Genomic DNA, 22,391 nt, shown 5'->3' with positions numbered 1-22,391 from the left:
AAAATTTTTATTTTGAGACAGGTCTTGCTAAGTTTTCCAGGCTGTCCTTGAATTTGTGATCGTCCTGCCTCAGCCTCTGGAATGGCTGGGATTATCAGCATACACTACAGTGTCCTTCCCCTATCAACTTTTCTTAATGCCCTCCCTTTCCTCTGATAGAAGAAATTCAACTCTGGGTCCTGGCAACCATCAATGAATGGATTTGGATGGCTGGGAAATGAAACTGAATTGCATCAAATGAGGACTGGAGCCCTTGAGGTTTCAGAATTGGAGCTGATGCCTAAAGGGAATCATCTTAAAAGTAACTAACATGGGCTAGGGATGTAGCTCAGAGATAGAGTAATTGCCTAGCATGCACAAGGCCCTGGGTTTGATCCCCAGTATCGCAAAAAAAAAAAACATCAAAAGTAACTAAGACTTACTAAGCACTTACTATGTACCAGACCTTGCTATATGCAAATTATATGCTTTCTCCTCTCGTCCCTCTAGCAATTCTAATCGGCATTATGCTCACTTTGGAGATTAAGGGGCTGGGACCCAGAGTCACATCAGTGCTTTCTGGTCTTTGCGTAATGGCAGTTTGTCAATCTGCTGCAGAATACTTTCTTGATATAAATGGCAGAATAAGGACAGCATCTAATATCCTTTGCAATTATGTCTCTTCTTCCCACAAAGGGAAAACAAGTACATTTGGCTTTGGAAGCATGAGGCCAAGTGGTTAGGCACAAAGGCAGTAACACCAACTCAAGTCTAGCTGTGTGATCTTGAGCCAAATCTGTAACCTCTCTGAGCTTCAACTTCCTAATGCATGCAGTGGGGATAATAATAGCTCCTTTGCTGGTTTGTGGTACAGATATGAGAAATGTAAAAGAATCCAGCACAGCTTAGGTACATAAGAGGTGCTTAGAGCATGATTCACTTTCCTGTCTCCCTAGTACCCATAGAAATAAGTGTGGTATGATGGTATTCACTGTACATCAGAAGTCAAGAGAGCTGTGCTCTAACCCTGGTGCCACTAAGGCTGTGCAACTTTCAGCAAGTCACTTTCCCTCTCTGGTCTTTGTTTTTTTCCTACACTTGTAATGGAAAGGAGTTTTGTTTTACAACAGTTTAATGTTTCTATTTTTTCTCACTAGCTAGCCACTTCAAAATGAAAACAGGAGGGACTGGGGGTGCAGCTCATGGCAGAGCACTTGCATGGCATGTGCAAGGCCCTGGGTTCCATCACCAACACTGCAAAAAAAAAAAAAAAAAAAAAAACCTACCCGGGAAGAACCTGGAAAAAAGTCAGGTCATGCCAACCTGTAGTGCTGTGTTTTGTGGCATTTAGGCGTCTAAGGAAATAGTTACTGAAGACACAGGCTTTGGAGTCTGGTGACCTGGAAGGGAACTCAGGGCTCCTTATCAACAGACACAAAACCAGCTACTCCCTCCCACCCAGCCTGTGGGGAAATGCCCCCACAGGCTTGGGCCTCTCTGCCAAGACAGGCCTTGAGCTGATTCAGAGGCCCAGCTGCCTGTTGCCATGGCAACATTCCAGTGCGCTTTACATAGTGACAGGGATGCTAGGCTTTGCTAACAAAGTGCTCTGTAAAGGACTTCATGTCTTTGGCAGGGACAATTCCGCCTTCTTTTTCACACGAATAACTCTGGGGGCTGTAGGAGGGATTTGGCAAGTTATTTCCCCTGTCTTGGCCTGCACCCTTGGGCTTTCCTTGAAGGCACAAGTTGGCAGCTCTTTTTCTATTTCCAAATATACCATCACCACCCTCCTTCTGTCCACTCCCCCTCCAAAGAAAGAATGGTTTTCCCTTATCTAGAACTAGGCTGAACTCAGAATATTTATGAAAATGGGAGGAATGGATGGTGCTAATCACTTATATACCCTTGGCTTATCACAGGGTCAAATAGTCCTCCATCCCTTTTCCTTTGTTAGGAATGCCCAGGGATTTTTCAGGATTGAAACAGGAAGACCCTGTAGTGTCCTGGTGAATGATTCCTTGGAGCAGGAAATGGAATTCAAATTCTGAGAATGCTGGGAAGGAAGCCAGGGGCCCTGGGTGAATCCTGCTTTCATCATTTACAAGCTATGTGATCTTAGGCAAGTTTATTGAACCTTGGCCTTGGTTTCCTCATATGGGCAATGGGGAGGATAATAGAGACTTTGCATTACTATAGGATTGTGATGAGGTTTAAATATGTATCTTGCTTGCCTTTTTCTCCATTTTTCCTTTGCTCTGATCCTAGTCTGTCATGCCAATATAATAACTTCCTGACTTTGCCATTTCTATTGGATTACCCTCCATCCCATCATCCTCATAGAAGACATATAGAACATGTAGAACATTTAAGTCATACCCTAGGGCTAGGGCTGTAGTCCAGTGATAGAGCACCTACCTAGTGTGGGCCAGGACCTGGATTCCATCCCCAACACAGTTAAAAAAAAATCACATCCTGTCACTCCTTAGCTTTAAAATTCTCTAATGGCTTTCTATTGCACTTCAAATAAAGCCCACCCTTCCCCCCTCAACTTCCTCCACTCTAGACATGCTGGCCACCTTTCCATTTCTCAAAGAGACTGATGTTCTGCTTCTCGACTCATGGACTTTACACTTTCTGTTCTCGCTACTGGCTCCTTCTGCTCAGTTTTCACTCAGAGATACCTTCTCCAACCAGTCAACCAAACTTGCTCCTCACACCTCCTTGGCCCTCAATAGCATATCACCATGCTGATTTCCTTCCTAGCACTTCTCACACTGATTTCCTTTCTAGCATTTCTCACTTGCTTTGCTTACCCCAGCCTACTTCCTATTTCCCAAATGGCCCTGCCCTTCCTGACCTTTGGAGGCATGTGCATTACCAAACCTGGGAGGGTTTCCTTTGCAAGTCTCTAGCCCTGCCTTGATTGTTTGCATATTTGGTTACAGTTTGTCTCCTCTGCTTGGATTGTAAATTCTGTACTTCTGCTTCATTTATCTTTTTACACCTCCCAGTGCCCAGCACAGTGCCTAGGTATAATAGGATCAATAAAATCTGTTGAATGAATAAATGAGAGACAGGCAGAGCATTGAGAACAAAGCCTGAAAGATAATAGAGCACAATATATGTTTATCCCTTTCTTTTTGACTCCTATCATTTGGCTATAATGCACTGGGATTTTTTTCTGGACCTGTGGCCTCCAAAGCAAAGGATGCATCATTTACCAGGGTGCAGGAAAAAAAATATTAGAATTTCTATTAACACTCATTTTTATCACATCTTATTTTCATGTTTGTGTTTTATAATTTATAAAACTGATAGCACATTATTCCATGTCTCTACTTTATAAATACACATATTTTAGAATATAGGCTCAAAAAATACTTGGAGACCAGAGGCAACAGGAAGACTGTTGGCAAAATGTAGCCTCCAGGTAGATTGATTTGGGCTAGCAAAGAGATTTCTTGGATTGGCAGTTGAGTGCCTTGGGAACTGAGTTGGGGCTGGGTAGTAGGCAGATTCCACATCTCCCCAACTCCTTATTGCTACCTTGACCTACTTCATAAATTCTCTGTTGTTCTTGACCTTCAGAGGCATGTGCATTTCCAAACACGGGAGGGTCTCTTGTGCAGACATCTAGAGAACCTTCTACACTGGACCTTGGTGCTGGTCTGTCTCCAGGGGCAAGTGTGTGGTAAACACTGACACCTGGAAGCTTGAGGTAACCAGAAAGGTGCCTGGAATAAAATGGGTGCTCAGATCAGCTGAAAATGTACTTGTTGACTCATTTCAGTTCATTAGAAAACCCTTGAGCCAAGAGGAGCCTCAGGGAGCAATTGGGTTCATAAGTTTCACTGCCCAGATAGAAACTAAATGGAGCTTGGAAAGGCCAGGATCCACCCAAGGTTATGAAGCATCCAGCAAGCAGTCTTTCCCCTCTGCCTGCCTCTGCTTAGCCTCTGGCATAGATGCTTGTTTATGATCTAGACCTTGGCGGGTTACACCCCCTTGGCTTTGAACTTGGCTTGCTACTCATAGTGCCAGCTCTCAGAAGGTACTCTTTCTTACTAAGAAAAAAGCCAAAAAAATAAAATATGTCCCAATTCTATACCACAATTCTATAACCTCCTGCCTCTTGCAAACCCACTTTACACATACCTGCACCTACCCCTTCTCTGGATATTAATAATATCAGTGCCCTTCTTGTCACTTTGGTTTCAAATACAAAATGTTCAACTTCTCTTGAGTGAAGATTTCTAGGTGTCAGACATCTTTTTAAATGTAATTATTGTGTGTGTGTGTGGTACCAAGCATCAAACCCAAGGGCACTTAACCATTGAGCCACACCCCGAGCCCTTTATTTTATTTTTAAAAAAATGTTTTTAGTTGTAGATGGACACAGTAACTTTATTTTATTTATTTGTTTTTATGTGGTGCTGAGGATCGAACCCAGTGCCTCACATGTGCTAGGCAAGCGCTCTACCACTGAGTGACAACCCCAGCATCCCCATCCCTTTATTTTTTTATTTTTTAAATATTTTTAGTTCTCAATGGATCTTTTATGTAATATATTTATTTACATGTAGTGCTGAGGATCAAACCCAGGGCCTCACACATACCAGACAAGTGTTCTACCACTGAGCCCCAACACCAGCCCCTATTCTTTGAGACAAGATTTCAATAAGTTGCTTAGGGAAGTTGCTGAGGCTGGCTTTGAACTTGTCATTTTCCTGCATCAGCCTTCCAAACCACTGGGATTACAGGTGTGCGTCACTGTGCCCAGCAATTTTAAATGTACTTTTTATGGGCAGATGATATATATACCAAAAAGGGCACACAATGATGAATGATCAGAATCTACACATCCATTTAGTGCCCCCTCACCCCATGTCAAAGAGTGACCATGACCAACTGGGATGACAGAAGCCCTTTTCAAAGCAGTTTTTAACTACCATTGCAGCTCTTCCCTCCAATAGTCCTATAACAAAAGACAAACATAGTGTAATCCAATTTACACATACCAAATTATTTTTCTTTAAGCCAACTCATTTAATTCTGCCTCAAATATTCAAGAAATTAAACTTTTCATGCACTTGGCTTTTTCTTCTAGTTGTGATTATAGTCTAATATGCATTAGAATAAATATATAACTGTAAAGCTTAAAATTATCATCTACTATCTCTAAAGTTCTTCTTCATACTGTCAGCTAGTACCACTAGCAAAATGTATACCACATTTTGGGAAACACTGTACTGTGAGAATTGGCACAAGGGGTAGGCCATTTGCTTTTAGGAATATATAAAAGACTTTGAGCCAGACCCAGAGGCATATGCAGTAGACCTGAAATCAATGGAGAGGATATGGCCATGTAGAGAAGAGTTCAGTTCTGGCTCCAAGGCTCCAAGAAAGCATCATAGAGAAAGGGATATTTGGGAGAGTCTTTTTTATTTTTATCTTTTGCAGTATTAAGAATTGAACCCAGGATTTCTATCACTGAGCTATATCCCCCACCCTTTTCTTAAATATTTTTATTTATTTTTTATTTTTTAAATTTATTTTATTTTTAATGTTTTCATTAGTGCATTATAGTATACATAATAGTGGAATTAATTTTTACATAATTAAACATGCATGGAATATACTTTGCTCCTCTTGAATACCTAGCATTTTTCCTTTCCCTTCCCTCCTCCCTCCCCCTGTTTCCTGTATTCTTCCTTTTACTCATTTATGTTTTTTAATTGGAATTTTATACACATACACACATACACACACATAAAGATGGAATTCACAGTGGTATATTCACATGTGCAAATAGCATAATTTAGTCAGTTTCATTCCATAATTCCTCTCTTTTCCCATTCCTCTGCCCTCCCACTCTAACCCTTTCCACTAATCCACTGTTCTCCTTTCTGGACTCATGAGATTCCCCACCCACACACCCCCCCTTTTTTTAACCTTACCTCTAGCTTCCACATATGAGAGAAAACAGTCAACCTTGACTTTGAGTCTGGTTTATTAAATATTTTATTTAAAGGGTCTTGCTAACTTGTTTAGAGCCTTGCTAAATTGCTGAGGCTGGCTTTGAATTTACAGTCCTCCTACCTTGGCCTCCAGAGCCTCTGGGATTACAGGCATGTGCCACCATGCCTGGCTGTTTTGGGTTTTGTTGCTGTTGTTTTTTTGCTGAAACTTTTTGGAAAAACATTATAATCAAAAGTTGTAGCTGAGCTGGGTGCAGTGGTACATGCCTGTAATCCCAGTGGCTCAGGAGGCTGAGGCAGGATGATTGCGAGTTCAAAAACAGCCTTGGCAATCGTGAGGCACTAAGCAACTTAGTGAGACCCTGTCTCTAAATAAAATGCAAAATAGAGCTGGGGATGTGGCTCAGTAGTCGAATGCCCCTTAGTTCATTCCCAGGTACCCTCCCCCCAAAAGTTTTAGACCCCATATTTTATGCCCTGGTGTCTCCTTTGCACTTTTATGAATGTAGGTTCACTTGGACATCTTTTTCCAAAAGAACCCAGCTTCACCACGGTGGAAGACTTTCTTTGAATGGGATTCTTTCTTCTGAATCAATTTCTACAACTCTGCCCAGAAGTGGCAGCAGCTTCTTCATTGGCAGACACAGCCTTTCCAGCAATTTTTATACTTTTTAGTCCAAAACTATTCCTGAATCTGTGTAACCATCCCTTACTTGCAATAAATTGCTTGGTGTTACACTTTTCAGGAGATCCCTTGCTGAAGTCTTCATATAAGCTCAATGCTTTCTGGCACTACATATACAGAAATTAGAACATGTTTTCTGTTCATGATTTCCACCCACAAATTTAATTCCTTTCACATGAATTTCTTCTTACTCTGTGACCATGGAGCACACACCTGTAATCCCAGATATTCAGGAGGCTGAGGCAAGATAAATTCAAAGTCAGTCTCAGTAATTTAGCAAGGCCCTAAGCAACTTAGTGAGACCTTGTCTCAAAATAAAATTAAACAAACAAACAAATAAATAAATAAAGGGACTGGAGATGTGGTTCAGTGGTTGAATGCCCCTGGATTAAATCCCTAGCACCAAAAAAAAATAATTTCTTCTTCTTCATTTACAATTTTATGGATAAATTTGTTATTATTGTAGGTCTTAGCAACCTCAGCCTTCAACAAACTTTTTACCTTTTCACTTAAAGGAAGCACTTTCAGTTTCTCTTTAACATTTTCAAATTGCCAACATTTTCAAATTACCAACATTACTACTCTTGTGCTTTGGGGCCATTATTAAGTAAAATGAGAATTACTTGAACATGAGCACTGTGATACTATGACAGTTGATCTGATAACTGAGATGGCTAATAGGTGACTAACAGAGCATACAACCTGGATACATTGGACTTATGTCACTGATGCAGTGGATTAGGATAGTGTAAGATTTCATTATGCTACTCAGAATCTGAGGTACAATCTAAAATTTATGAATAGCTTATTTCTAGATTTTTCCACCTAATCTTTCTGAACCTTGGTTGATCACAGGTAACAAAAACTTCACAAAGAAAGACTATAGATGGTGCAGGGGGAAACTACTGTAGCTTACAAGTTATGCATTTTTATCCCATTCTTAGTATATAGAGGAAGGAAAATTGAGGCTGGGGATGTTAAGTAATTAGTGCAAAAGTTTCCACAGGTAGAAATGGCAGAATGAGGATCTGAATTCAGGTTTCTCTGACTACAAAGCCTTTCCCTGATCACTTTATCATAATGATAAATCACAGGGATGAGATAAGAATAGAATGGGGAGCCCAGATTGAGTGGGCAGAGGAATATGTTTCCAGGAAAAGAGAGAAGGTTAGGAGGTAAAATGGTGCTGGTTCTGAGTATGGACTAGAGATCATGGCCTTGACACTTTAGACAATAGATCAGTGTAAGGTTCCAAACAGTAGGGTGATGATTTAGTTTAAGTTTGTAGAACTGGCTGCTATGTGATGAACAGATTATAGGATGAAGGAATAGAAGCAAGGAGTCCATTTAAGAAGATATTCATTGCGTAGTCCAGGGGAGAGAAAATGGTGGCTGGGACCAGGGTGACAGAAGTGGAAGTGAAAGTAAGAAGTGCTCGTATTTGACAGTTCTAAAGGACAATTTTCAGGGCTCACTGAATGGATGGGGAGGGGGCAAAGACAGTGTTAAAGATGTCTCAAAGAGAGAAGGGAAATTGCATAGAATTGGAAGGTGAGCCTCAGGGTTATACACAATTACATATAAGAGGAAAGGAGGGGTAGGAGAAAAATTATATAAGTGGAAGAAACGATTTATAGTAGAGGGGGTGGAGAGAGAGAAGGGGAGGGGAGGGGAGTGGAGGGGAGGGGGGATAGTGGAGAATGGGATAGACAGCAGAATACATCAGTCACTAGAAAGGCAATTTGTAAATCAATGGAAATGTAACTGATGTGACACAGCAATCTGTATATGGGGTAAAAATGGGAGTTCATAACCCACTTGAATCAATCTGTGAAATATGGTATATTAAGAACTATGTAATGTTTTGAACAACCAACAATAAAAAAAAAGATGTCTCAAAGCATTCCCTGTCTACTTCAGATGATAAAGAGGGATGTGCTGGGAGAAAGAACTGAATTTGCAAGTAGGTAGACAGTGGTCCTGTGTCCTCAGCTTTCTGTTACTATAATGGCATACTTGAGATAATTAACATATAAAGAGAAACAGTTTATTTCATCTCTCAGTTTAGGAGATTCTAGTCCATGATTTAGTGTTCCCATTGCTTTTGGACCTGTGACAAGGCAGAACACTTCATGGCAGGAGGAGTGCATGGTAGAGCAAAACCACTCACCTCATGGCCAGAAAGTGAAAGAAAGAGAAGGAGATAAGGTTTCTGCAATTCTCTTTAAGGACATGTGTCCAATGACTTGAGAACCTCCCACTAGGACCCACTTTCAGAAGGTTCCATTACCTCAGAAGCTTTTGACACATGGAGATCAATCATTTAACACATGGCCTTGGTGGGTGGTGGACATTTGAGATCCAAAACAGCAGGTTCAAATGCTGTCTTCCTCATGTACTAGTTAGGCTCATTTAGTCAAGAAGGGGCTTGTGTGACCCCCATTGACAAACAAAGCACAGAGCTGAGAAAAACTGCGAAAGTATTTACTGACGTTGATGCTTGAGAAAAGAAAGCTCCAGGGACAAGGAGAGGGGTTATCAGGGCTCCAGTATGGCTTATAGAAAGGAAGAGGTAAGAATGTGGGAAATGGAGTACCAAATCCCTATATGAGAAGAGGAGAGAGAGGAATGATGAGGTAGAGAGGATGCAGGGAGAAAAGCCTGCTATTCTCTTGGGTTTTTTCTCAGCAAACAACTTGCGCATATGTAAAAGACCAATGATAGAAGCCAATGGGGACCTTGGCTAAGCTGCCTCCCCTTTCTTAGCCTCTATTTGGGTATCTGTAGAGTGGATTTGACTAATATCTGTTGAACAGGGCTGTTGAAAGAAGGATCTGCAATGAAGGTTTTAAAAGTGTTTTGAAGGTCTGGAGGTATAGCTCAGTGCTTATCTTGCATGTACAAGGCCCTGGGTTCAATTCCCATCATTGAAAAAAAAAAAAAACTTTGAGGATGGCTTCTGTTGTAGTAGTCCTGGTCATGCTTTCAACTTCTTCTTTTTTTTCTGCATATGAGATGAGGAATGAGCTAATGGTCACAACCTGAATATACCTGGGCACTGAGTATACATGTATATTCAGGTTGTAACCATTCACTAATTCCTTATCTCTGCCCACCCATATCCTTACTCCCCAAACACTTCTATTATCTGCCTATTCCTATTCAAGCTTCCTCATCTGGTCCCTGTAAATATAATCCAGGGTCCCAACTGTACATCCTCATTGAATGTGATTCTGTTTTGACTTTCAGGATGTCCTACACATTCTATATTCATCATAGGATGTCATAGCTCTGTCTTTTCCAGTAATTGTAAGCTTTTTTTTCAGTCTATGTTTATAACCTTAAACCTACCAAGACACATATCCAGGACCTATCACAAGTGGATAAGAGTACAAGGACCAAATAATCCCCAAACTTCAGTTATTTGTTTGTCACCTTTGAGGTTTTTGCCATGTTCACTAATCTATGATTTTTACCACATTCATAAATCTCTTTTTCCTAAGACTTCACTCCTAGCCTTTCCCATTTCCTCAGAGATTATTATTTCCTAAGTCCTCTTTTCTGGCCTCATGTTGGTCTCCCTAGAGGCATCCTGCCACATTCCACAGTGAGCTAAAAAGCCCATGTGAAGGTCACGCCATCCTGTGATTTCTGTATATAATTATGTCTCTTTTGCTAGGCTAGGAGAGCTTGATGTAATAGTTTGGCGGACGTTTATAGAATTGTTGAAAGAAACTGAAGAGACCCTTGAAAGCTAGGGGCTCAGCAGGAGGGTTCCTAGTAAGAGTAACATTCTCTGAGTTACTATTATGCCCTTCCCCTTTCTGTTTCTGGCTAACTCTTCTCCATTCTGCATGACTCAGTCCCAAGTGTCACTTCCTCTGGGAAGTATCTCCATCCCATTCAGACTGAAGAAGTTTTTCTCTGATACTCCCTGAACATTGTTGATCCTTCTCTGAATTGTCATGATCTGTGGATGTGTTGGTCACCCCTCCTAGATGGTAACTTACACCTCTTTTCCCCAACACTAGTACAGAGCCTGGCTAAGAAGATCCCTGGGAACTGTTGACAGAATTACTACATGACTGGGTGGGTGAGCTTGTGGATGGATGGCCAGATGGAACTCACTTTAGATCTCTTGCCCCAAAGTCAGAAAGCTCTGCTTCAGTTCTAGCTGGACACACAGCTGTGTTTTATGGCTATGGCTATGACAGACATCCCCTGTCCTCATGAGTGCGAGTCTAATGACATCAGCACTGAGCAGTGCCAGACTCGCCTGAGTAAATGAAGTCACTTAAGGCTGTCTAGCTTGGGCAGAGTTGATTCCAAGAGCTGTAGCTCTTGTTCACTGCCACGTTGTTGGAGCTGGAACAGGCTGCTGAGCCAGCACCACCTGCCCCTTGTCACTTATCCCGCAGGGCTGCAGCACGAGTGGCAAGCAGCTGCGTGTGCGCGAGAACGAGAGTGCGCATGCGCATGGATTTACTGTGGGACTTGGAAGAAGCCCTCTCATTGGCTGCTGAGGGTCCCAGTTTCAGTCTGTGAATCTCTGGGCTGCTAGCTCTTCCCTCCCCTGGGAAGGCAAGGCAGGCAAGGGAGGGGAGAGTGGAGTGAGGCTTCAGGTGTGTCTGACAAGAAAGCAGGTACGCGCATTGGGCGTTCCTGAGGCATTTGGCTGTGCTAGTTCTAAACCTGCAGCCTGGCAGCCTTGTGCTCTGCCCAAATTTCTCCAGGTTTCTATCAGGACCAGAGCCCAGAGCCCATTGGCAGCTGTCACTTACAGAACTGGATCCGTCCCCCAGTGGAACAGGGAGCTGTGTCACTTAGAATTCCTGGGTAGCACATTCCTTCACTGGTCCCTGTCACACTCCCGGATTAGGCTCTGTTATTGGCCCCTCGCTCCTCCAAGCTTCTGCAGAGGGAGCGGCGGCAGGAATGACAGCGCTGAGAGCAGAGGCAGCCAGGGACGGTGAGGGCGGGCAATTCAGATCATGGAGGGTACCCAGGCTGGCTCTGCATGCAGAGGCATATGAGGAGGGGTCTACACTCGGGGCTCGCTAGGGTTCCTTTTGGAACCTGGGCTGCTCGACCTGAGTGAAGCACTGAGCAGGGGGCAGGGGAAAAGGGAGGGGAAGAGAGAAAGAGGGGGCAGAGAGAGAGAGAGAGAGACTGACTGAGAGACTGACTGAATGACTGACTGAGAGAAGCTCCTAGCAGGCTTTAGTCCAAGGGAGAGGGTCAGGTCTGGACAATTCTGAGGCAGTGGCACAAGTAGGATTTAGAAGAGCCATGTGTGAGAGAAGCAAAGCTGAGGTGATGTAAGCACCTGGGGAGGAGCACAGGCGGAGGAGGAGGAGGAGGAGGAGGAGGAGGAGGAGGAGGAGGAGGAAAAAGAGGAGGAGGAGGAGGAGGAGGTGGTGGTGGTGGCGCCGGCGGCAGCCGCGGTAGCTGCCAGTCCAGAACAGAATGATGGGCAACTCTCACCACAAGCAACCGAGGAGTAAGAGCCAAAGCAGGATGCATTCAGCAACAGGTACTCTCTTCCTTTCCCTCCTTTTTTCTGGGGCTCCTTCAGCCAGGGCCTCCCCCAACCCACCTCGCTGCTGCCGCGCTGCAGGGCCCCTGACCCTTGGCGCCACTTGCAGGGGCTGGCAGGGGGCGGGGAGAAAGTCTGAGGGAGATGCGGTGAACTCCCAGCTCCCCTGCTCCCGTGCCAGGCTGAATTGCATAAGTCTGAGCTCCCTGAGCTGGCAGGAGCTGGCTCCTTCTCCAGCAACCCCGTGTAGCCTCTGGAGGGTGGCTGGAGTATCTGGGAAGTGAGCAACGTGCCAATGACTGAAGTTTATCGCTAGGACTGTGATTTCTTGCTGGATCCAGTAGGCAGAGTCTTGGAACCATGCATGGCTTATCCTTTACAAGCCTCCTTTGTTATTCAAACCTTCGCCTCCCCGAAGCCCCCATGCTCGCCCCGCACTTGTACACCTACACCTCTCCTGGCTCTTTACATCCTATGCTGCATGCACAGAATGATCCAGACAAATTCGTTTCTTGCTGTGTAATGCCCTGCCCCCCATCTCCCTGCCCCAGCCCTGGCAGAGCTCTTCTTACTGCATGGACAAGAGCATTGGCCAGCCTTGAGTTTTTTGCCCTCCTACCCCTTGATATATTCTGCTTTGCCCCTTGGGCCCCTTCAGACATGGGCTCAAGGGTGCTGACATAGTTTTCCCCAACAACTTCTTCCTGGATGCTCACAGTATGGAAATTGGGGTCTGAAGACAACTTTTCTTAGTTCACCTTTGTAAGGTGGTGCAAGAAGGACATGGTAGCAACTTCATTTGTTCCATTCACCCTGGCACCTACCTCTTGGCCCTCAGAAGCACCTTTGATCGCTACCTGGGGTCAGGCCTCATGTACTAGGACCAGTGCACTTTCTCTCCATGCTCTCCTTCCTCTTCCATGGTGTTCTCTCTTTCTTCTCAGAGTCCCTCCTCACACAGAGTCCTGGAGAAGCCCAGAATTCCTTTTCTGATCATTTGGGAAATTCTCATTCACCACTGAGGCCAGTGGAAAGGAAGGAAAAGTTTTGCCAAGTTTAACTCAAGTTTATCATAAGAAAGCAATAAATGAATTGGTGTTTTGCTGAAAGCATGCCATGCTCAGGTCCCAAGGGTTGCCTCTGCTTCTTCTTGGGGACTCAGCTGGACATGCACTTGAGAGCAGTTGTCTAGAGCCAACCAGTCCTGGGGTAGAGGGCATCACATGGTGTCAGGGAGAAGGAAACTACAGGAAATTCACTTTGGGATGTGCTGGCAGACTGGGTAACAACTGCTGGGGGTCCACCTGTCAGAACACAGCTTTGTTTGGCTTCCTGAGTGGGCTGAATTTGGGTTCCTGTGGTAGACTGAGCCAAGGACAGATTCTGATGAAGTTTCTTTGGACTCTTGGGGGAACACACTCCTCTAAAGCCAATATTAGTAGGTGAATGGTACCTCATAACATCCTGCTTCTCTGCCAGGGAAGTGGAGGCTTCAAGCCTTACTGGTGTTACCCAGCGATGCTCTTTGCAGCCTTATCTGGGAACTTGAGGATAACTTTCCACATACTTGCTGGTGTGGCAGCTTGGGACAGTCATTGGCTGCTGCCATTTCTTAGAAGTTGCTTTGTATCTTCAATGGCAGCTCCAATCCAAAGTCATCCTGGAGGCAGCAGCTATGGGAACAGTCTCTGGTAGCAGGAAGAAGTGGCCTCATGACCACTTCTCCTTTCCTGTCCCTTCCATCTCCTGGCCTTCACCCCCAGCACAATGTCTTCCCTATCACATCCCTAGGCAGTCCCAGAGTCCCTAGTAGAGCACTCACTCCCACTGGACTAACTTAGAGAAAAACAATGGTTATCCTCCTACCTACCAACTGCCCATAGGATGGTCAAAGATGGAAGACAAACCAGGTATGGTGGCACATGTCTGTAATTCAGCTAATCAGGATTCTGAAACAGGAGGATATTGAGTTCTATGCCAGCCTGAGCAACTTAGACCTTGTCTAAAAATAAAAATAAAATAAAAAGTGCTAAAGATGCAACTCAATGGTAGAGTGCCTGCCTAGTGTGCACAAGGCTCTGGGTTTGATCTCCAGCACCAGGAGCAGGGGCTGGGGGTGGAAGGGAGGGGCAACCACTGGAAATAATCAGCTCATGGTCTCAAGGAGAGAGTGACCCTGACTATGGGATATATTTCTGTCCTGCAGTAACTAGGAAAGGCTTTGTGGATGAAGAAGCATTTCTTCCTTTGCCCACCCTTTTATGCAAATATCCTTTCCTCAGAGTTCTCTTAGGCTTGTGACTTTTCTCTATACCCTCTCCCTTAGCAGTGCAGGCCACACCTGAGGAGACTACCTCTATAGGCATGGCCTCCAGATCTCTCATTGCTGCTCAGACTAACATGGCCAACTTCTCCATCTCCACCTGAATGCCCCACAAGTATCTCCCACTAAACTGAGCATATCCTGTCCCCTTTCTCTCTTCCATTTTCTTTTAACAGCACTACTATTTTTCTAGTAACCCAGACTAGGAACTTGGGAATCATGTTCACTTCTCTCTCTCCCTCACCTCACACCTACAATTTTAACTCATTCCTTCACCCAGCCATTTATTCATTTGACAGTTATTGAGACTCCCTCTGAGACACAGTTACTCCTCTTCTTATTCCACTGCCAGCATTTGAGTTGAGACCTTTATCCACTCTTGCTTATTCTTAAACTGGCTCCTTGCCCCCACATTTGTCCTTCTAGCCATGCCTAATACAGCAACCAATGATCTCCCCGGCACTCTCTTGCTGTGAACCCAAGCCCTGTTAATTTGGGTCTAGTGGGTCAAGATTGTTTCCCAGGTATGGAGTGGATCCCAGGAGGCCCAGAAGATCACTGTAAGTGGTAGAGAGAAAACTCTTCTTACCTTTTAAGGTTCTGTTATATTAATACATATTTTAAAAATATAGCTAGTATATCAAATATACAGATTCTCATATATATTTTTTATTAGGAAAAGGTTAAGTGTTTTTAAAGTCTTTTTGAATAAAATAATTAAATAGATAGTAGTACATGTGGTACATGAGAATGGCAAAGGTTGAAAAACTGAAACAACAGTGCTTGAGGTTTGAGAAGCACCAATTACTAAGGTAAAGTGGGTGTTCCTTAATCATTTTTAGAGACCTGTGACCAGACTCTGCCTAATTCTCCAGCCTCACTTGCTATCACATCTCACCTTGAAATGGATGGTCTAGCCATATTGAATGACTTGTGGTTCTCCAAAATTCCCCATTCTACATTTCCATGCCTGAAGCACCTCCCCCAAAACGCATCTCCTCCTGGCAATTTCCTATTCATTCTTTAAAACCCTTATTCAATGTCACATCTTCTCTTCCATAACTGACCTCCTTCCTCCATACAAAATTAATGAACAGAGTCCATCACTCCTTCTTCTGTTCTAATCTGGTAACTTTTATATAATCTTATCAGTGCTGATATTGTCATTTTTGTAGTTATTATTGAATGTTTATCTCCTCTAGGAAAACATGAGCTTTTCAAAGACTGCAACTTGAAAGGGTGGGGAAAATGAAAGAGTTGGAAAGAGCCTTTAACCAGAACTCAGAAGGCTTGGCTTCTGGTCTCTCTTGCCTGTGAACCTGCAGGGAGAATCTTAGGCAAGTCATTTACCTGTTTGACCTCCATCCTTTGGCTATAAAAAGCTAGGGAATCCTTAGGCAGTTTCCTTAGCATGATTGCAGAATGTTGGGAGAATGTAGTGTGAGCTAGCTAGGAAGAAAGTTGAAATTACTTTTCAAGTGAAGAAGAGTGATGATGATTGCAGATGGGGGAAACACTGTGGACCTTTGCCCTGTGTCTGGAGCCAGAAGTGGGCCGGGCATGTTTGAAAAACCACAGGGAGCAGCCACGTGAGCTGAGCCTAGTAATGGTGCAGCTGGATGGGGGTAAACAGCTGCAAACAGCAGGAGGGGGTGGGGGAGGAGGTGGGACAGTTATAGCATGTGAAATCCCAGCAGGGCGACCTTAGAGCACAGGTTGCTTTAAGGCTGGAAAGCCTTATCTGCCAGGCTTAGAAATTGGAATTGATTTCTCACTCACTCTCATAGCCACTTTTACCTCTTGGGTATGTAAATGCAGCTTTGTCGCCCTGTGAATCTGTATGTATTATGGAAGGGGATGTGTGCTAATGTCATTGCCACTATCCAGCATGTGCACAGTTGTGCATATAGGAGCCATCTATTTGAACTAGTATTCCACAGAGAAGAAAAATGGAACCAATATTCGTCACACACCCACACCTATTGCATACCCACACCTTTTTTTTTTTAGTACCAGAGATTGAACTCAGGGCCCCTCAACCACTGAGCCACATCCCCAGCTCTATTTTGTATTTTGTTTATAGACAAGGTCTCACTGAGTTGCTTAGCACCTCACCATTGCTGAGGCTGGCTTTGAACTCGATAGCCTCCTGTCTCAGCCTCCTGAGCTGCTGGGATTATAGGTATGCACCACTGTGCCCAGCACATACCCACACTTTTCATCCGCCACTTTACTTACCACTCAGAACAGCCACCAGACAGGGACTATAAATGCCATTTTACAAATGAGAAAACTAAGACTCAGAGGGAGAGCTGCCCCATGATCTGATAACAAGAAAGTTGTGGAGCCAAGATTTGAAGACTAAATCTGTCTGCCTTCCAAGCCTGTGCCTATTGCACCATGCCATGTGCTTTTCAGCATCTTTGCAGCTGTGGAAGGAGTTAGTAACACTGGAGACAGGGTGTGGTGGAAGTAGGGGACCATGACTCTGTTCTGGTATGTTGAGCAAATCTCTATAGCAACTGGGAATGTGATCCCCAGCTTGGTAGAAGTCCCACATATGTCTGTTTGATGGCACATTTGTATTGTTGGAATAATTGAATTCATTGGAGGCTCTGTGTTGAATCCAGAAGCTAGAGCGGGGGATGCCTGAGCTAGTGAGAAAGTGGAGGGTTCTTGTATTTAAGCCTAGACCTGGTGTTAACAAAGGCTTCAGATCCAGAGAGAACTGGTATCATGCTGATTTCTAACTTCCTCCCCCCCCCAAGCAGATGCACCAACACTGTGAGCAAGGTGACCTGTGCTTCAGTATGAAAATGAGTCCCCAGTCTCTTACCCATGTCTAAATAAAATGAAAGAATCACCTCACTGCATTTGCAAGGCATTTTGACAATTGACCTGGCCCTGTCATTGAATTTCTCACCAACTCTTTTTTTTTCTGCAGTACTGGGGATTGAAACCAGTACTCTACTACTGAGCTACATCTACCCAGTCCTTTTTATTTTATCTTTATTTATTTTTATTTAGGTAAGTAATGGAGATTTTTAAAAATTATTTTATTTTTTATTTATAGATGGACAATATTATTATTATTATTATTATTATTATTATTATTATTATTATTTTATGTGGTGCTGAGGATCGAACCCAATGCCTCACATGTCCTAGGTGAGTGCTCTACCACTGAGCTACAACCCCAGTCCCTGTAGTAATGGAGATTGAACCCAGAGGTATACTACCACAGAACTACATCTGCAGACATTTTAAATTTTATTTTTGAGATAAGATCTTTCCAAGTTGTCCAGGCTGGAATTGAACTTGCAATCCTCCTACCTCAGCCTCCTGAGTCACTGACATTACAGACATGTGCCAACTGTACCTGGTAATTTCATTTTTAATAGCAATATAATGGAAGCTGAAATGACAGAGAGAAGGAAGTCATTTGGCCCCTATTCTTCTGGGGGCTTTCTTCCTAAAGATATAGCTACTAATCAGATTTAATGAGTCTATTGGAAGTTATGGAAGAAGTTAAAATTCTAGACCCCCAAATTATTTCCTAGTGTTCCTTACCTCCCACAACTGTCAGTCATGCAGTTAATTGTCCCCTATTCCCCAGGGAACATGTCTTTTTCCTAAAGACATATTTCCTAACCAAACTTAATGAGTCCATTGGAAAGTATAGAAGAAGATAAAATTCTAGACCACCAAACATCCTAAGGGTTGGGGTCAGTCATGATACCCCTATATTTTTTAGGCCAGAACTAGAAGGAGGCTAACAGTGGGTGTACAAAAAATGGAATGGTCACCCTAATGTCAAATTACAGTGGTATGGCTAAGTACATATGGTATATACAACCTCACTGAAATATGGTGAGTGTGCTGAGGATGTGGTTCAGTGGTAGAGCACTCACCTAGCCTGTACAAGGCCCTGGGTTTGATCCCCAGCCACAAAAATCATGAAATATTGATGGAGCCATGTAAGAGCTAGTTATGAAGACTATTGATCAACATGGACAATGCTTATAAGAAAGTATAACATACAAAAGCATAATATAAAACTGTCCCTATGCTGAGCTATACAAATCCTGCATATGGTCAAGAATGGGAAGAGAATTGTGATGAAATGAACTTGATTGATTATGGGTTGCAGGTTTGGTGCATTTTTCTTTCCCTTAGATTTCTATTAATGTAATAATGTTGTTTGTGCAAAGAATAATAAAATAATTAACACAGAATAATTTCACTGGCAAATCATTTTATCAAACAAGTCATATCATTTGCTTGAATCAGGAAATATATTTGAAAGACCTCAATAAAAATTAGGTGTCTTTCAGCCAGGTGCAGTGATGGACCCCTGTAATCCCAGCAACTTGGGAAGCTAAGATAGGAGGATCGCAAATTCAAAGTCAGCATCAGTGATGGCAAGGCATTGAGCAACTCAGTGAGACCCTGTCTCTAAATAAAAAATACAGAATAGGGCTGGGGATGTGGCTCAGTGGTTGAGTACTCCCAAGTTCAAAAACAAAAAAAAAAAAATTAGGTGTCTTACTTTGTGGAAAGAGGGAGCCACAAAGAATGGGGAGATGCAGTGAAATGAGTATAGGGTCTTTGGAGGAAGTTATTTCATTCTTTGTATCCTCAGTTTTCTCATTTGCAGTGTGAGAGTGATAATAACCACAACCACCTTAACAGAGATATGTCAGGAAGAAATGCTCTAGAATACCTACTTTGTTTGTTCGTTTGTTATTGAGGTGGGGTCACACTATGTTACTTAGGTTGGTCTTTAACTCCTGGGCTGAAGCTATTCTCCCATCTCAGCTTTTCAAGTTCTGGGACTACAGGTGCACAATACTGCACCTGGCTTGATCCAGGGTATTTTAAAGGAACTTGCAAGGTGTAAAATGCTCCATAGTATAAAGCCTTACTGTAATGTGTATACAAATACTTTGAAACAAAAGTGCCAGATACTGCTATGGTTTGAATATGGTTTGAGTGTATACCTCAAAGTTTCATGTGCTAAAAGGTCAGTGTGGAGGTGTTGAGGTGGTAGAACCTGTAAGAGGTGAGACCTAGTGGAAGGTGGTGAAGTCACTGGCGAGACACACCCTCAGAAGGGATTAATGTAGCTCTCATGAGACCCTAGTTAGTTCCTATGAGAATCAGTTGTTATAAAAGAGCAAGCCTGGACCCTGAACCCCTCTGGTTTCCTGTCTTGCCATGTGATTTATTCCTATCGCACATGCTGCCACCATAACAACATCTGCCATGTTGTGATGTAGTTAAGGAGACCCTCACCAGAGGCCAAGCAGCTGGGGCCACCCAATCTGCTGGACTTTCAGCCTCCAAAACTGTGAGCTAAATAAACCTCTTTTTCTATACATTACTTAGCCTTGAGTATTTGGTATTAGCAACAGCAAAAATGGACTAATGCTGGTAATGTTCAGCACTGCTCCCTCATAGATAACAAAACCAGCCTGAGCCTATGCTACCAGGTGGCTTCAGGTAGCAGCCACCCTGTCTTCTCTGAGTGTAGGTGCCATTGAAATTTGATAAAGCAAGTGAAGCTTTCTACTTCTAGTCTTGGCTGGGGAATAATCAGGAAAATATTATGTTTTCCTCCTCCTCTGAAATGCTTAACCTCTGTGGAGAGATCAGAATGACTTATTAAGAACATGGTGAAGACTTCCACTGCTGCTCTGGTTCTCAGTGACTTGGAGCACTTATAAGCCATGTGTTTCTTTAGGCAACTGGCCTAAGAAACTCTTAAAGCTTTTGTTGCCTCCTTGGTCAGCATAGGATGATTGTGAGGATGAAGATGCTGCATGTGAAGCATCTGCTATGTAGTAAGCAAGGGGCACTTGTGCTGTGAGCTGCCATGTTATGCCTTAAGACTGTCAGAATGGAAGTGTCTCTAGGGGTCACTTGATCTCAACAGGAGTTGAGGAGGATGTGGAGGGACCCTTGGAGGAGCACAGTGTGTTTATATGACCATGACTATCATTATTTTTGTGTCAGCATTGAAAAGTCTTCAATGGAAAAAGCAGACTTTTTGTCTCTATCATGTTGGAACCTAGGTATTTGATTTATTTTATGTGGGGCTGGGGAACCCAGATATTTTAATAAAGGTGAGGCATATGCTTAGAAATCATGAACCTCATTTTATAGCCACACAGAGAAGATGTGATATTCCCAAGGTCACCCAGCTACAGAGATTAATGTGGGTAACATTTTAGTTGCTGTCCTACAACTACTGCCACCAATGACCCAGAGTTGTCCTTGTAACTTTGGGGATTTTCTCATTACTGTGGTAGAAACCCCCTGGACCACATGGCCATGACTGTGACCGTTACCAACCTGGGAGAAATGGACAGGGTTCTGACATTGCAAAGAGGCCAAGATATGCTTGAAATGACAAAAAAATATATCCCTAGAAGGAAGTCCTACACAATAACAGGTGAGTTCCTCGTCACCTGTAGGTAGTACCTCCAAATGATCTGAGCTTGTATGACCTCCTAAATGCCATCTGTAGCCCTGAGGAGTAAATGAACTTAGATGAAACCTTCATTTCTCTCAACAACAGATTTTCTATTCCAAAAATCAGTCTCCTGTCAAGTTCTCCCAGAACACAGATGGAGGGAGGTGTGTGGAGTCCCAGGAGCAGGATGAGACTCCCACTTGCCCCTTGCCATTTGGTTGAAGTGTTTTTTGAGTTCTGTTTCTGGCATTGGGGAGGGTGGGCCAGAGCTGCCTCTTTAAATTCCTTCTGTGGCTGGGACAGAGGGGTTGGGTGGTGCTATTCAGGCCTTTTAAGCTTATCTCAAAGATGTGCTGTGACCCCCTTGCCATACAAGAGATAAAAGGCACATGCCATGCCTAGCACAGTGCTTCTTTGAAATATTCCTACCCACCTGCTATGTAAAGCACCTGCTATGTATAAGCAAGGATTGCATGTGAGCTACCTTCATTATCACTGAAGAATCTTAGAGCATTTGAGACTTAGCTCCTGCTTCCAGGACCTGGCTTTGGGATTTTCTGGCTTCCTAGCCTCATTCTTCAAACTTCTGCCCCTGGCCCATGGCAGAACACTGCTGCTGCTTCTATTCATTCCCCTACCAGACTCGATAAATCTACCCCTGCATCATGATTATCTTCCTGGATATCTGCCCCAAACTTTAATTCTGTCACCAGTCCCCTCCTCTTCCCTGGGTGGTCCATGGCCTAGCTTGGGGAACAGGTGCTGTCTACTTAGGACAAGGAGCAAAATTGAAAAGGTTGAGATCTCTTTTGGTGGCCAACCGCAGAGCTAAAGGTCGCACTTCTGGGTCTAAGGATCATTCCCACCATCATCTGGCCTCCAACCCCCCCAATAATCAAGTCCATGAAACTTACACCAACTCTTTCTACACCTAGGGACAGTAGTTTACCCAGAGATCAGTAAAAAGAACCCCAAAACTTGAGTTTGAGTGATAAAAGACAAATATTGACTGAGAATCTAATTTGTAGAGTCTTCAAGTCTCAAATAATGTGACTCTGGCTATAAACAATGACAGTTCCCATTACAGTAATAGCAGCCAGCCCCAACCCAGGGGAATCTGGAGTGAGAAGTGGCCTGGGAGAAGGATGACAAACTCAGGCCTAGATGAAGCAGACCAGAGGGCAGAGCCAGTGGGAGACCCAAGCTAAGGATAAGGCCAGCAACATTTTATAATGGAGACCCTCATGAGCCTTAGGTGGAGGCCCAAGATATTGGTCAGAGAGGCAATAGGAGGGACACTAGAAAACACAGGTCAGCTCTATCAGAGCTGAGCCAGGCAGATATTTCGTAGGTATGAACTCATTCAGTCCATACAACAACTTTATGTTATATGTTATATGTACTTTTATTGT

At 43.5% G+C, this 22,391-nt stretch overlaps 1 protein-coding gene across 6 annotated transcripts in view; it reads left to right on the top strand.

Annotated features, from left to right (window-relative positions):
* NHSL2 (NHS like 2) overlaps positions 1–22,391 on the top strand; it is a 272,794-nt gene that overhangs the window by 162,756 nt on the left and 87,647 nt on the right. The window contains exon 1 of one of the 6 annotated variants that reach the window (XM_081277329.1): positions 12,044–12,178. The exons of 4 other annotated variants lie outside the window; for them this stretch is intronic. In XM_081277329.1, the coding sequence (XP_081133455.1) occupies positions 12,112–12,178 (67 nt within the window). In that variant the 5' untranslated portion in view covers positions 12,044–12,111. Of the gene's footprint in view, positions 1–12,043; positions 12,179–22,391 lie in introns of those variants that run through there. One more of the 6 variants, XM_081277336.1, reaches the window with a different exon arrangement.

The sequence above is a fragment of the Spermophilus citellus genome (assembly GCF_964194105.1).
Source record: "Spermophilus citellus genome assembly, chromosome: X".
In the NCBI taxonomy this organism is placed as follows: domain Eukaryota; kingdom Metazoa; phylum Chordata; class Mammalia; order Rodentia; family Sciuridae; genus Spermophilus; species Spermophilus citellus.
Note: the sequence above shows the minus strand (reverse complement) of the source record. Positions and strands in the feature narration are given on the sequence as shown.